The following is a 10785-nucleotide window of genomic DNA, read 5'->3' on the forward strand; positions in this document are numbered from 1 at the left end:
TAGAGGACATAGCCTCAGAATTAAAGGATGTTCATTTAGGAAGATGAGGAGGAAATTTCTTTAGTCAGACGGTGGTGAATACGTGGAAATCATTGCCACAGAAGGCTATGGAGGCAAAAGTCAGTGGATATATTTAAGGCAGAGATAGATAGATTCTTGATTTCTATGGGTGCCAGAGGTTTTGAGGAGAAGGCAGGAAAACGGGGTTAGGAAGGAGAGATAGATCAGCCATGATTGAATGGTGTAGTAGTCTTAATGGGCCAAATGGCCTAATTCTACTCCTATCACATATGGTCTTATGATCAATCTGACCCAATCCTTTTGGCATTTGCTGGACTCATGTCCCACTATTCTTTGCCTGTCCGTGTCTCTATTATCTCTGTACCTCAATAACATGGTTGTCATGTCTGCTTCTACCAACTTGCACTTGCTCCACACACCATCAAATTCTTGCCTTGCTAATCTCCTTTAAACTTTCCCCATCTCACCCTAAACTCATGCCATCTAATATTTGACGTTTGGGATTTTAGGGTCCATTATAAAGCATGATGTTTCGGAGTACTTGGAAGCACATGAGACAGTAGGCTGAAGTCAGCATGGTTTTGTTAAGGGGAGATCTTGCCTGACAAATTTGTTGGACTTCTTTGAGGAAATATAAAGCAGGATAGACAAATGAGAGTCAGTAGATTTACTTGGATTTTCAGAAGGCCTTTGTGAGTAAAACTATGTTGCATGGCTTACAGAAAAAACACCGATGAGACACTTCTTCTTGTATGCCAGACATATGGAGATAGTACGGTTGATTTAGCTAAAGCTGCAAGCCACAGTGAAGACTACAACTGCCTTCTCTGGAAGTGGCTAACGACTTCTGGAGAAACGAAACTTAGCTTAGGAAAACACATTAAAAGGTTGTTTGTCACAAGATAGGTGGAGTATGTGTCACGCGGAAAGGTTGTTTGTCTCTGCCTATAAAGACTGACCGAATGTAACCAAGTCAGGCGAGACTCATACAGATGCTGGTCCTCTGTGAGACGCTCCCTCATAAGAGAATAAAATCAGGCAACCGTCGAACAACTAAGTGTGGACACTGAATTTATTTATTCACAGCCTTTGATAAGATTCTACATTTATTCCATTTTCTCTCACGTCTTAGCAAAACAGTTAGCCACGTTACAGTTAACCCAGGGTTCTACCGTAGTACAGTATGTCGATGATTTACTTTTGGCTAGTCCATCCTTGACAGCAAATCAAAAGGACACTAACGCTTTGCTGCAGGCATTACACTCCTGGGGGTATGCGATTCCCAAACGGAAGGTGTCTGAGGGCTGTGAGACCGTTAAGTTCCTAGGGATTATGCTTACTGCCCAGGAGCGTGCCCTCACCATAGATCGTACGGTGCCTATTGGTAGCTACGTGACGCCGACTACCCCTAAGCAGATGCAGGCTTTCCTCGGACTTATTAATTTCTGTCGACAATGGATCCCGGATGTCGCTGCCTACATTAAACTTCTGTCTCCACTTTCTTCTGTCAAGGCACCCCAACATTTTGCGCTCACTGAGGAGCAGCTGCAAGCCTTTACATCACTCCGTGAAGCCGTGATAAGTGCTCCAGCACTCGGGAGACCTCTCTACGACCGACCATTTCATCTGTATGTTACTATTACTGACGGGTGCGCCTCTGGGGTTCTCACCCAGTACCACGTGACGAGCCGTTGCCTATTTCTCCTCACCTTTGGACTCGGTGGCTCTCACCTTCCCGCCGTGTTTGCAATTACTCCCCGCCATTCATGTCTTGCTGGGAGCATCGGCCAATTTGACATTACACCATCCGGTTGTGGTATATACCACCCATACTATTTTACAGCTGCTTAACCAACCGCCACGCAGTCACCTCTCCAGTGCTCGCCAGCAGAAGTATGAACTTGCTCTTTTAGATAATCCAGCTCTGACTTTTCACACCATTAATCCTTCAGCCTTCCTCCCTCCGGAGGAGGCACCTCCTCATGATTGTATTGCTCTGACAGAATTGGCCTTACAGATGACAGCCACCATATCGGACATGGCACTGTTGAATGCCCGGAATATTTATGTGGATGACTCCTCTTTGGTAATAGATTGTGGACAACGACGTGCTGCTTATGCAGTTGTGGAAGACGGGGCAACCCTTGAATGCGCCTTTTTCAGTATATCTCACTCTGCCCAGCAAGCCGAATTATTTGCCCTCACGCGGGCCTGCCATCTTTGCGCTGGCCAACGTGCTAATATTTATACCGACTCACGATATGCCTTTGGAGTTGCACATGATTTTGGTGCCTTGTGGCAGCACAGGGGCTTTTTGACTGCAGCAGGCACTCCTATTAAAAATGCTCTGTTTGTTCAAAATCTACTGGCGGCTTTAACACTCCCAAACACTTTGGCTGTCATTAAATGTAATTCGCATACATCTGCCAAGGATCCCGATTCTGTCGGGAATGCATTGGCTGACACATTGGCACGCACAGAAGCCCTGACCCCTACCCTTTTAGTCCCTTCAGGCGAACAACAACAGTTTTCTGTAACTACCGCTATGACCAGTGTTTCGGAACTCTGCCAGCTTCAGGGGGACGCCCCCGAGGCTGAGAGACACCAGTGGAGCCAGGATGGGTGTTCCCCTCGCGAATCTGACTCGCTTTGGGTTACTGCCTCTGGCAAAGTTTGTGTCCCTAACGCGCTTTTACCTGTTTTGTTGCATTATGTGCACTCTCTTACCCATGCTGGTAAGAGGGGAATGTTGGATGTAATAAATGCTACATGGTATCACCCCAAAATGAGTAGAGGGGTGACGAAAATTACTGCTGAATGTGTGATCTGTGCAAAGAACAACCCCGGTCGTACGGTTCTGACGGAGCCACGAACCATGTCACTATCCCGGCGACCATTTGAATGTTTACAAATTGATTTTATTGAATTACCACGGAACAACATGAGGCTGACATGGGGATTGTGTATTATATTAACCCTTGGTAGTCAGGTAGAAGGTCGAACCTCGGGTCTCGGACGAACAAATCATTTTCTTTCTTTATGTCAGACATATGCTTCAAAGGTGGAACGGTCTGCCTGTTGGGTATGTGCCCAGGTTCCAACACATGGTAGAAGCATGATGCCTCTTTACCCGGTCCCCTTTACTCCGAGTGAAGTCAGGTCTGCCCGGGTCTTTTTGAATCACTCACAGAGCCCTGGCCCCAATAATTGGTGTACGGATTATGAAAACCAATCGGATGACTGTGGATGTCAGTGTTTTAGTGGGTGGTCCTTGAGACCCTATCTTAATCAAACACAGGAAAATTGGCCCCGGATACAGATTAATTCTCCTCATGACTCTCCAGAAACGCCAATAAATACAACCTGTTTCTGTAGAATGGGATCTAGACCAAATGAAGTTAGCCTGTCTGTGGGATTCAGCACATGCACCCATATCAGTACTGCTGTAAGGGGTTTCTGCGCCGAGCTTTCGCCCGACCTAAGGTCCCCGTGCCTTGCTCTGATCCCTTGACCAGGCCGCGCACACTGGTTCCCCGTGAGTGGTTCGACCCACTCACCCCCTACGGTTCTAGACACTGGACTTAGATGCAGGAGCGTTTATAGTGCAGAAAATTCAACCAGACCAGATTTGAAGACCAGGGTTTAAATGGATAAGGCTTTTATTGAGCGCTTGGGACTATTGTCCATGAATACTTATACAGTTCTATAAGACATATCTATAAGACACATACCGAATTACATGAATACTTTTGACTATGAATTCTAAAACGCACAGTTCTACAAGACATATACACGACTGTAAGATGGGGAACGTACGACACATCGCAAAATTGACCAACACATATTCCTTTACACACCCACGTTTATTCAAACCACCCTCCCCTCTACACTAAACTATGTCCAGGATATGCAGGATCGGGGTACATGCTCACCATGGGGCTATTACTGGGGTTACTGGCTGTTCGTGCTGCTTCGCCGCTGCTTTCCGTGAGGGTCGTGCTTGTCCCCTGAGTTTCTTCCTTCCGTTTCTTGCGTTCCTTGCAGGTTTTCTTGCAGTATTTCTTCTCGAGTTGCGTGCCGGTTCCTCTCTCTTGCACCGCTTCTTCCTCCTGCATCCGTTTGACTTGAGTTTAAAACCCAAAAGTCGTGGCCAGTTATACTATTCTCACCCGTCCTATCTCCCGCCAGATCTTGGGATCTCTTTGTTTAAAAGATATGTTTTGAGTTTTCTCTCTGATCTGCGCTTATGTCCGGGGGTACCGGGGATGGCCAGATGGTGTTAATTGGTATTTCGTTGCGAGGTGATGGGTTTAACTGGTTTCCCATCACCTACCAGGTAGTTTTCTATGGGCTATTGTGCCCCCTTAACGAGATTAACTGTGTAGGTCGGCTTGGGGCATTGTGAGTATGCTGATGTCAGCACCCCAGTGTCTGGACTTCGAACTGGTTTCGCAGGTTTCTGCATGGCCAATACCCATCCATTGTTCTGGCCGTGGCTTTGCAGAAACCTAGAGACTGGGCTGTAAGGTTTTTACTTTTGTGGCTGGTCACGAGGTCCTGCAGCCATCTTAGGACCCACAGATTGTGACATCCCTTGGTAAACTGACCGCAGCCTTTCTCCGCTATCAGCCCCAGTCTCCCGTTTAAAATGTCCAAACTGCAGCTCTATGGTTTGGTGTTGCTTTCAGAATGAGGGAAAACTTCTCAAATCTTACAGTCCCTCCTGTTGATTTGCATAACCCCAGCTTATCGAATCAATTAAATAATGTGGTTGGCAATGTTTTCCCGATTCAGCTGGTGGGTGGAGGCCAGTGACAACATAGAGCTGATCGTGTACTTCAATGGCACGCTGGAGAAGCCCCACATCCACGAGTGGGTGAAGAAGCAGATCAACGACAGGAACACAGCCCAGCAGATCATCAGCCAGGTCCAGAACAAAGGCACTTCGCCTGTTTGTGAGCCATTGCATCCGCCTCACTCTTCTTCACTTCCGTATGAAGGGAAATACAAACTCGCAGGCTCGGCCTACAGGCATTCAAACATTAATTAATTAACGTGGAGATCCCCACCCTCAGTTTACATTTCATTGCTCTGGTGTGGGTTTGGGTGCAATACATGTCATTCAAATTGAAGGGCTCGAGGGACTTGCAGTAACAGCAACAATTTGTTGACATTCCTGTCCCAAACTAACATTCATTAAAAAAAAATCAGGCTGTCGATACTGCTCAGGATTATATCATAACAAGAAATTGTATTACTAAGCCATTGGAGGTCTGCATGTCCCACAGAGTTACTCCAGCATTTTGTGTCTATCAAAGTTTGGAGATTGTGTTTCTGCATATATCCAATCTAGTGTTCAGTATCAAGTTTCATTCAAATAGTTGCGCTATCATGTAACGTTTTGGCTGTATTTCAGACTCATACCCTATAAAATAAACATCACCATATTGATCTAATACTTCCGTGTTCAATGCGTGCTTCGTTGAACGATGACTCCTGAGGTAAGTGCTAAAAAATTTCTTCAAGTTAAAGTTTGACCACTCAATAACATTAATATTGTGTGTCTTTTGTTTCATCGACTGCTTTCACAACTGGAACACAACAGGTCCGTGAGTCGTGTTTCATTCAAATTGTTGCCATATTGCGTACCGTTTGGCTGCTTTCTGCTCAACCAATTGTTCAAGCACTTTTGATTGAAACATGCGCCTTAATTTAGTTCATCAAAGAAACTGACAAGTTACTAAAGAACCTTTGGTAACAGCAGGACCCAACAGGTCGATGGGTCATCGAGTATCCTTCTAAACCAGTCCTATCCATGACCCTGTGTAAATGTTTCTTAAACATTGCAATAGTACCTGCCTCAACTACCTCCTCTGGCAGGTCATTCCATACACCCACTGCCGTTTGTGTGAACCCCTCAGGTTCCTACTAAATCTTTCTCTCTCACCTTAAACCTATGTCCTCTGGTTCTTGATTCTCCTACTCTGGGCAAGAGGCTGTGCGCGTCTACCTGATCTATTCCTCTCGTGATTTTGTACACCTCTATAAGATCACCCCTCATCCTCCAAGGAATGCGCTCCAAGGAATAGGGCCCTCTGGAGGACCAGATCGTCAGTCTCCACGGTAGTTTTTGATAACCATCTTCATTATCTATGATGAGTGTGTGAAGGCACTGGCTCTATATTCGCTGGAGTTTAGAAGAATGAGGGGAGACCTCATTAAAACAAACAGAATAGTGAAAGGTTTGGATAGAGTAGATGTGGAGAGGATGTTTCCACTAGTGGGAGAATCTAGGACTAGAGGTCATAACCTCAGAATTAAAGGACGTTCTTTTATGAAGGAGATTAGGAGGAATTTCTTAAGTCAGAGGGTAGTGAGTCTGTGGAATTCTTTGCCACAGAAGGTTGTGGAGGCCAAGTCTATGAATATATTTAAGGTAGAGATAGATAGATTCTTTCTTAGTATGGGTGTCAAATGTTATGGGGACAAGGCAGGAGAATGGGATTAGGAGAGATAGATCAGCCATGATTAAATGGAGGAGTAGACTTGATGGGCCAAATGGCCGAATTCTACTACCACTCATGATCTTATGATACCAGCCACTGAAGTCCTAACACATAGTCCTAGTTGATGTATTTTTAAACTACAGGTGGGTACAGCCATGATCATCCATGATCACATTGAATGGCGGTGCTGGCTCGAAGGGCCGAATGGCCTACTCCTGCACCTATTGTCTATTGTCTATTGTCTACATACCTGGGATAGATCAAGCTGGAGGACCAAGAGTATTTTCATGAGATAATGTACTACAGGTTGGTGCTTCTGTTAGTGCTCTCATTGTATGGAGTGCAAGCTGTGTGAAAATGTCCCCAATATGGTAATTAATGTATGTTTATTCAGCTATCAGACTTCCTTTTTTGGTTGCATTATATTGACAGCAGGCAATATAAATGTTTGTGGGGCTCAAAGAGCTTGGCATTTTCTACAGTACATATCATTTCTGCAGTGACATGGTGAAAGCGCAGAGTGCTTACTAAACGGATCATTATTAACAGATAGGAAAGCTGTAAAAGTGGTTGGAGTTGAAATGTGATTCTTGCCTCCATCATGTCTTGTGATTTGTAAGCCTGAAGAAGGATTTTAGCTGATTAGGTAGGAACAGCAGATGCTGGTTGACACCGAAGATAGACACAAAATCCTGGAGTAACTCAACAGGACAGGCAGCATCTCTGGAGAGATTAAATGGGTGACGTTTTGGGTTGAGGCCCTTCTTTAATGTATTTTAAATGTTGGTTCTATTTGTCAATAATATATACCAATAGATGACAGAAGAGGCTGTATATTCAGGTTGTACAGTGCATTCAGAAAGTATTCAGACCCATTCACTTTTTCCACATTTTGTTACGTTACAGCCTTATTTTAAAATGGACTAAATTCTTTTTTTTATCATCAATCTACACACAATACCTCAGAATGAAGATGCGCTAACAGGTGTTTAGAGATTTTTGCAAAGTAATTAAGTCAAGTCAAGTCACATTTATTTGTCACATACACATACACGATGTGCAGTGAAATGAAAGTGGCAATGCCTGCGGATTGTGCACAAAAAAGAATTACAGTTACAGCATATAAATAAAGTTCATAAAGTTAATAAGTTACTATAGTTTCGAGAAAAATGTAGTCTCTGGGGTTATAAAAGTTGACAGTCCTGATGGCCTGTGGGAAGAAACTCCGTCTCATCCTCTCCGTTTTCGCAGCGTGACAGCGGAGGCGTTTGCCTGATTGTAGCATCTGGAACAGTCCGTTACTGGGGTGGCAGGGGTCCCTCATGATCTTGCTTGCTCTAGATCTGCACCTCCTGATTTATAGGTCCTGCAGGGGGATGAGTGTAGTTCCCATGGTGCGTTCTGCCGAACGCACTACTCTCTGCAGGGCCATCCTGTCCTGGGCAGAGCTGTTCCCAAACCAGACTGTAATGTTGCCGGACAGGATGCTCTCTACAGCCCCAGAGTAGAAGCAATGAAGGATCCTCAGAGACACTCTGAATTTCCTCAGTTGTCTAAGGTGGTAAAGGCGCTGCTTTGCCTTACCCACCAGTGCGGCAATGTGCGTTGTCCACGTCAGATCCTCTGTGATGCGGACTCCCAAGTATTTAAAACTGCTCACCCTAATTGAGCTTAGGTTCATCCTGTTTCCATTGATTATCCTTGAGATGTTTCTATAACTTGATTGGAGTCCACCAGTGGTAAAGTAAATTGATTGGACATGATTTGGAAAGGCATACACCTGTCTATATAAGGTCCAACAGTTGACAGTGCATGTCAGAGCAAAAACCAAACCATGAAGATGAAGGAATTGTCCGTAGACCTTCGAGACGGCACAGTGGCGCAGCGATAGAAATGCTGTCTTACAGCGAATGCAGCGCCGGAGACTCAGGTTCGATCCTCACTACGGGCGACGTCTCTACGGAGTTTGTACGTTCTCCCCGTGACCTGCGTGGGTTTTCTCCGAGATCTTCGGTTTCCTCCCACACTCCAAAGACATACAGGTATGTAGGTTAATTGGCTGGGCAAATGTAAAAATTGTCCCTAGTTTGTGTAGGATAGTGTTAATGTGCGGAGATCGCTTGGCGGCGTGGACCCGGTGGGCCGAAGGGCCTGTTTCCGCGCTGTATCTCTAAATCTAAAAAAATCTAAAGAGACAGGATTGGGTCGAGACACAAATCTGGGGAAGGGTATAAAACAATTTCTGCAGCATTGCAAGTCCTGAAGAGCACAGTGATTAATGCTATTGATTAATGCAAGATGAAACGTTACGGGTTCATATTAATTTTACTTGCAGTAATATCTGTTTCCATAATAGTTGTATTCCAATATAAATATAAGGTTAAAATAGATTATTTAAATAAAGATACAAATGAAAATGGTGTTAAGGAAGATGGTCAAACCAGAGTGGAGAATATTCCAAAGGGAATTTGGACAATAAATTCTATTGGACGGCTTGGCAACCAGATGGGGGAATTTGCAACACTGTATGCTTTGGCCAAGTTGAATGGTCATCAGGCCTACATTTTGCCTCCCATGGCCAATTATCTGTCTCCTATCTTTAAAACTACTCTTCCAACCCTCCATGAAAGTTTGATCAAAAAATTACCCTGGAAGACTTATGGACTCCATGACTGGATGGATGACGGGTATCGTAATATTTCAGGGAACTATCGAATGTTCATGGGATATCCGTGCTCCTGGACCTTCTATCATCACCTACGAGAAGAAATTCTCCGCGAGTTCACCTTTCATGACTTTATCACGGAAGAGACAAATGTATATCTGAGACGCATCGGGGGAGAGCGAAAGAATGTGACTTTTGTTGGTGTTCATGTTCGAAGGGGTGATTATGTACGTGTCATGCCACAAGTTTGGAAAGGGGTCTTGGCTGATAAGAAATATTTAGAAAAAGCAATGACTTACTTCAGAAATAAATACAAGAATGTTATTTTTGTGGTGACAAGTGATGGAATGGATTGGTGCAAGCAGAACATCAATAATTCCAAAGGGGATGTTTTCTTTTCAGATACTTCGAACAGTCCAGGTCAAGATCTTTCTATTCTTGCTCATTGTAATCACACTATAATGACGATAGGGACATTTGGTTACTGGGCAGGGTACCTCGCTGGTGGGGAGACTATTTTCCTCGATAACTTCACTCTGCCTGATTCACCATTTCTAAAGCTATTTAAGTACAAAGCAGCTTTCTTACCTCAATGGATTGGAATTCCAGCTGATCTCACACCTCTTCTGACAAACACTATCAGTACCAAAAAAAAACAATGATTAAATTAACCAAGCATTCTTAATTCATAGTGTCATACAGCGTGGAAAGAGGCCCATCAGCCCAACTTGCCCATGCCAAACAAGACGCCCCATCCACATTAGTCCCACCTGCCCACCTTTGGGCCATCTCTCTCTCACCTTTTCCTATACACCTACCTGTCCAAATGTCTTTTAAATGTTCTCATTGTATATGCCTCAACTACCTCCTCTGCGAGCTCTCTCCATATACCCACCACCCTCGGTGTGGAAGACTTTGACACTCAGGGGAAACTATTAAATCTATTAATAGTTTAAATGGAACTATTTAAATCTTTCCCCTCTCACCTTACACTGGGTAAAACACTCTGTGCATTCACCCTATCAGTTCCCCTCGTGATCTTATACACCCCTATAGAATCACCCCTCAACCTCCTGCGCTCCATGAAATAAACCCCGAGCCTGCCCAACCTCTCACAACAGCACAAGTCCTCGTAAATCTTCTTTGCAGCCTTTCCAGCTTCACGACATCCTTCCTATAGTGGGGTGACCAAAACTGAACACAATGCTCTAGGATACAAGAAACGGCAGATTCTGGAAGTCAGGCAGCTTCTGTGGAGGGAATGGGTAGGTGACAAAATTGGCTGGCACTCTTATTCTGACACATAGATTGGGTGGGGTTGAGGGAAAAGCTGGAAAAGAGGTGGGGGTGGGACAAAGCCTGGTAAAAGATAGGTTGGTGTAGTTGAGGGCTTGATTGTCAGATGGGTTGTGTAAATGACAAAGGCTTCAGGTGCAAAGGGTGTCAGATAAGGAGAGAAGAGGAAGAGTGAAATGTAAAGAGTGGGGAGGGGGAACACACAGGAGACGGGAGCCGGGGAAATTGGGGGTATAAAAAGGAAATAAGGGAGATGAGAGATGGGAGAAGTGTGTACAAATGAGGGGAAAGAAGAAG

At 44.6% G+C, this 10785-nt stretch overlaps 1 protein-coding gene across 1 annotated transcript; it reads left to right on the forward strand.

The window, feature by feature from the left end:
* Positions 1-8825: 8825 nt before the first annotated feature.
* LOC144607559 (galactoside alpha-(1,2)-fucosyltransferase 2-like) lies at positions 8826-9854 on the forward strand. Its single transcript, XM_078424455.1, has one exon. It carries the CDS (start codon positions 8826-8828, stop codon positions 9852-9854), a length of 1029 nt encoding a protein of 342 aa, XP_078280581.1.
* The last annotated feature ends 931 nt before the right edge of the window (positions 9855-10785 follow it).

Source organism: Rhinoraja longicauda, chromosome 29, assembly GCF_053455715.1.
Source record: "Rhinoraja longicauda isolate Sanriku21f chromosome 29, sRhiLon1.1, whole genome shotgun sequence".
Classification (NCBI taxonomy): domain Eukaryota; kingdom Metazoa; phylum Chordata; class Chondrichthyes; order Rajiformes; family Arhynchobatidae; genus Rhinoraja; species Rhinoraja longicauda.

What these genes read in the sequence shown, in the direction of transcription:
- LOC144607559 (XM_078424455.1), top strand. Translation starts at nt 8,826, where the DNA reads ATGAAACGTTACGGGTTCATATTAATTTTACTTGCAGTAATATCTGTT.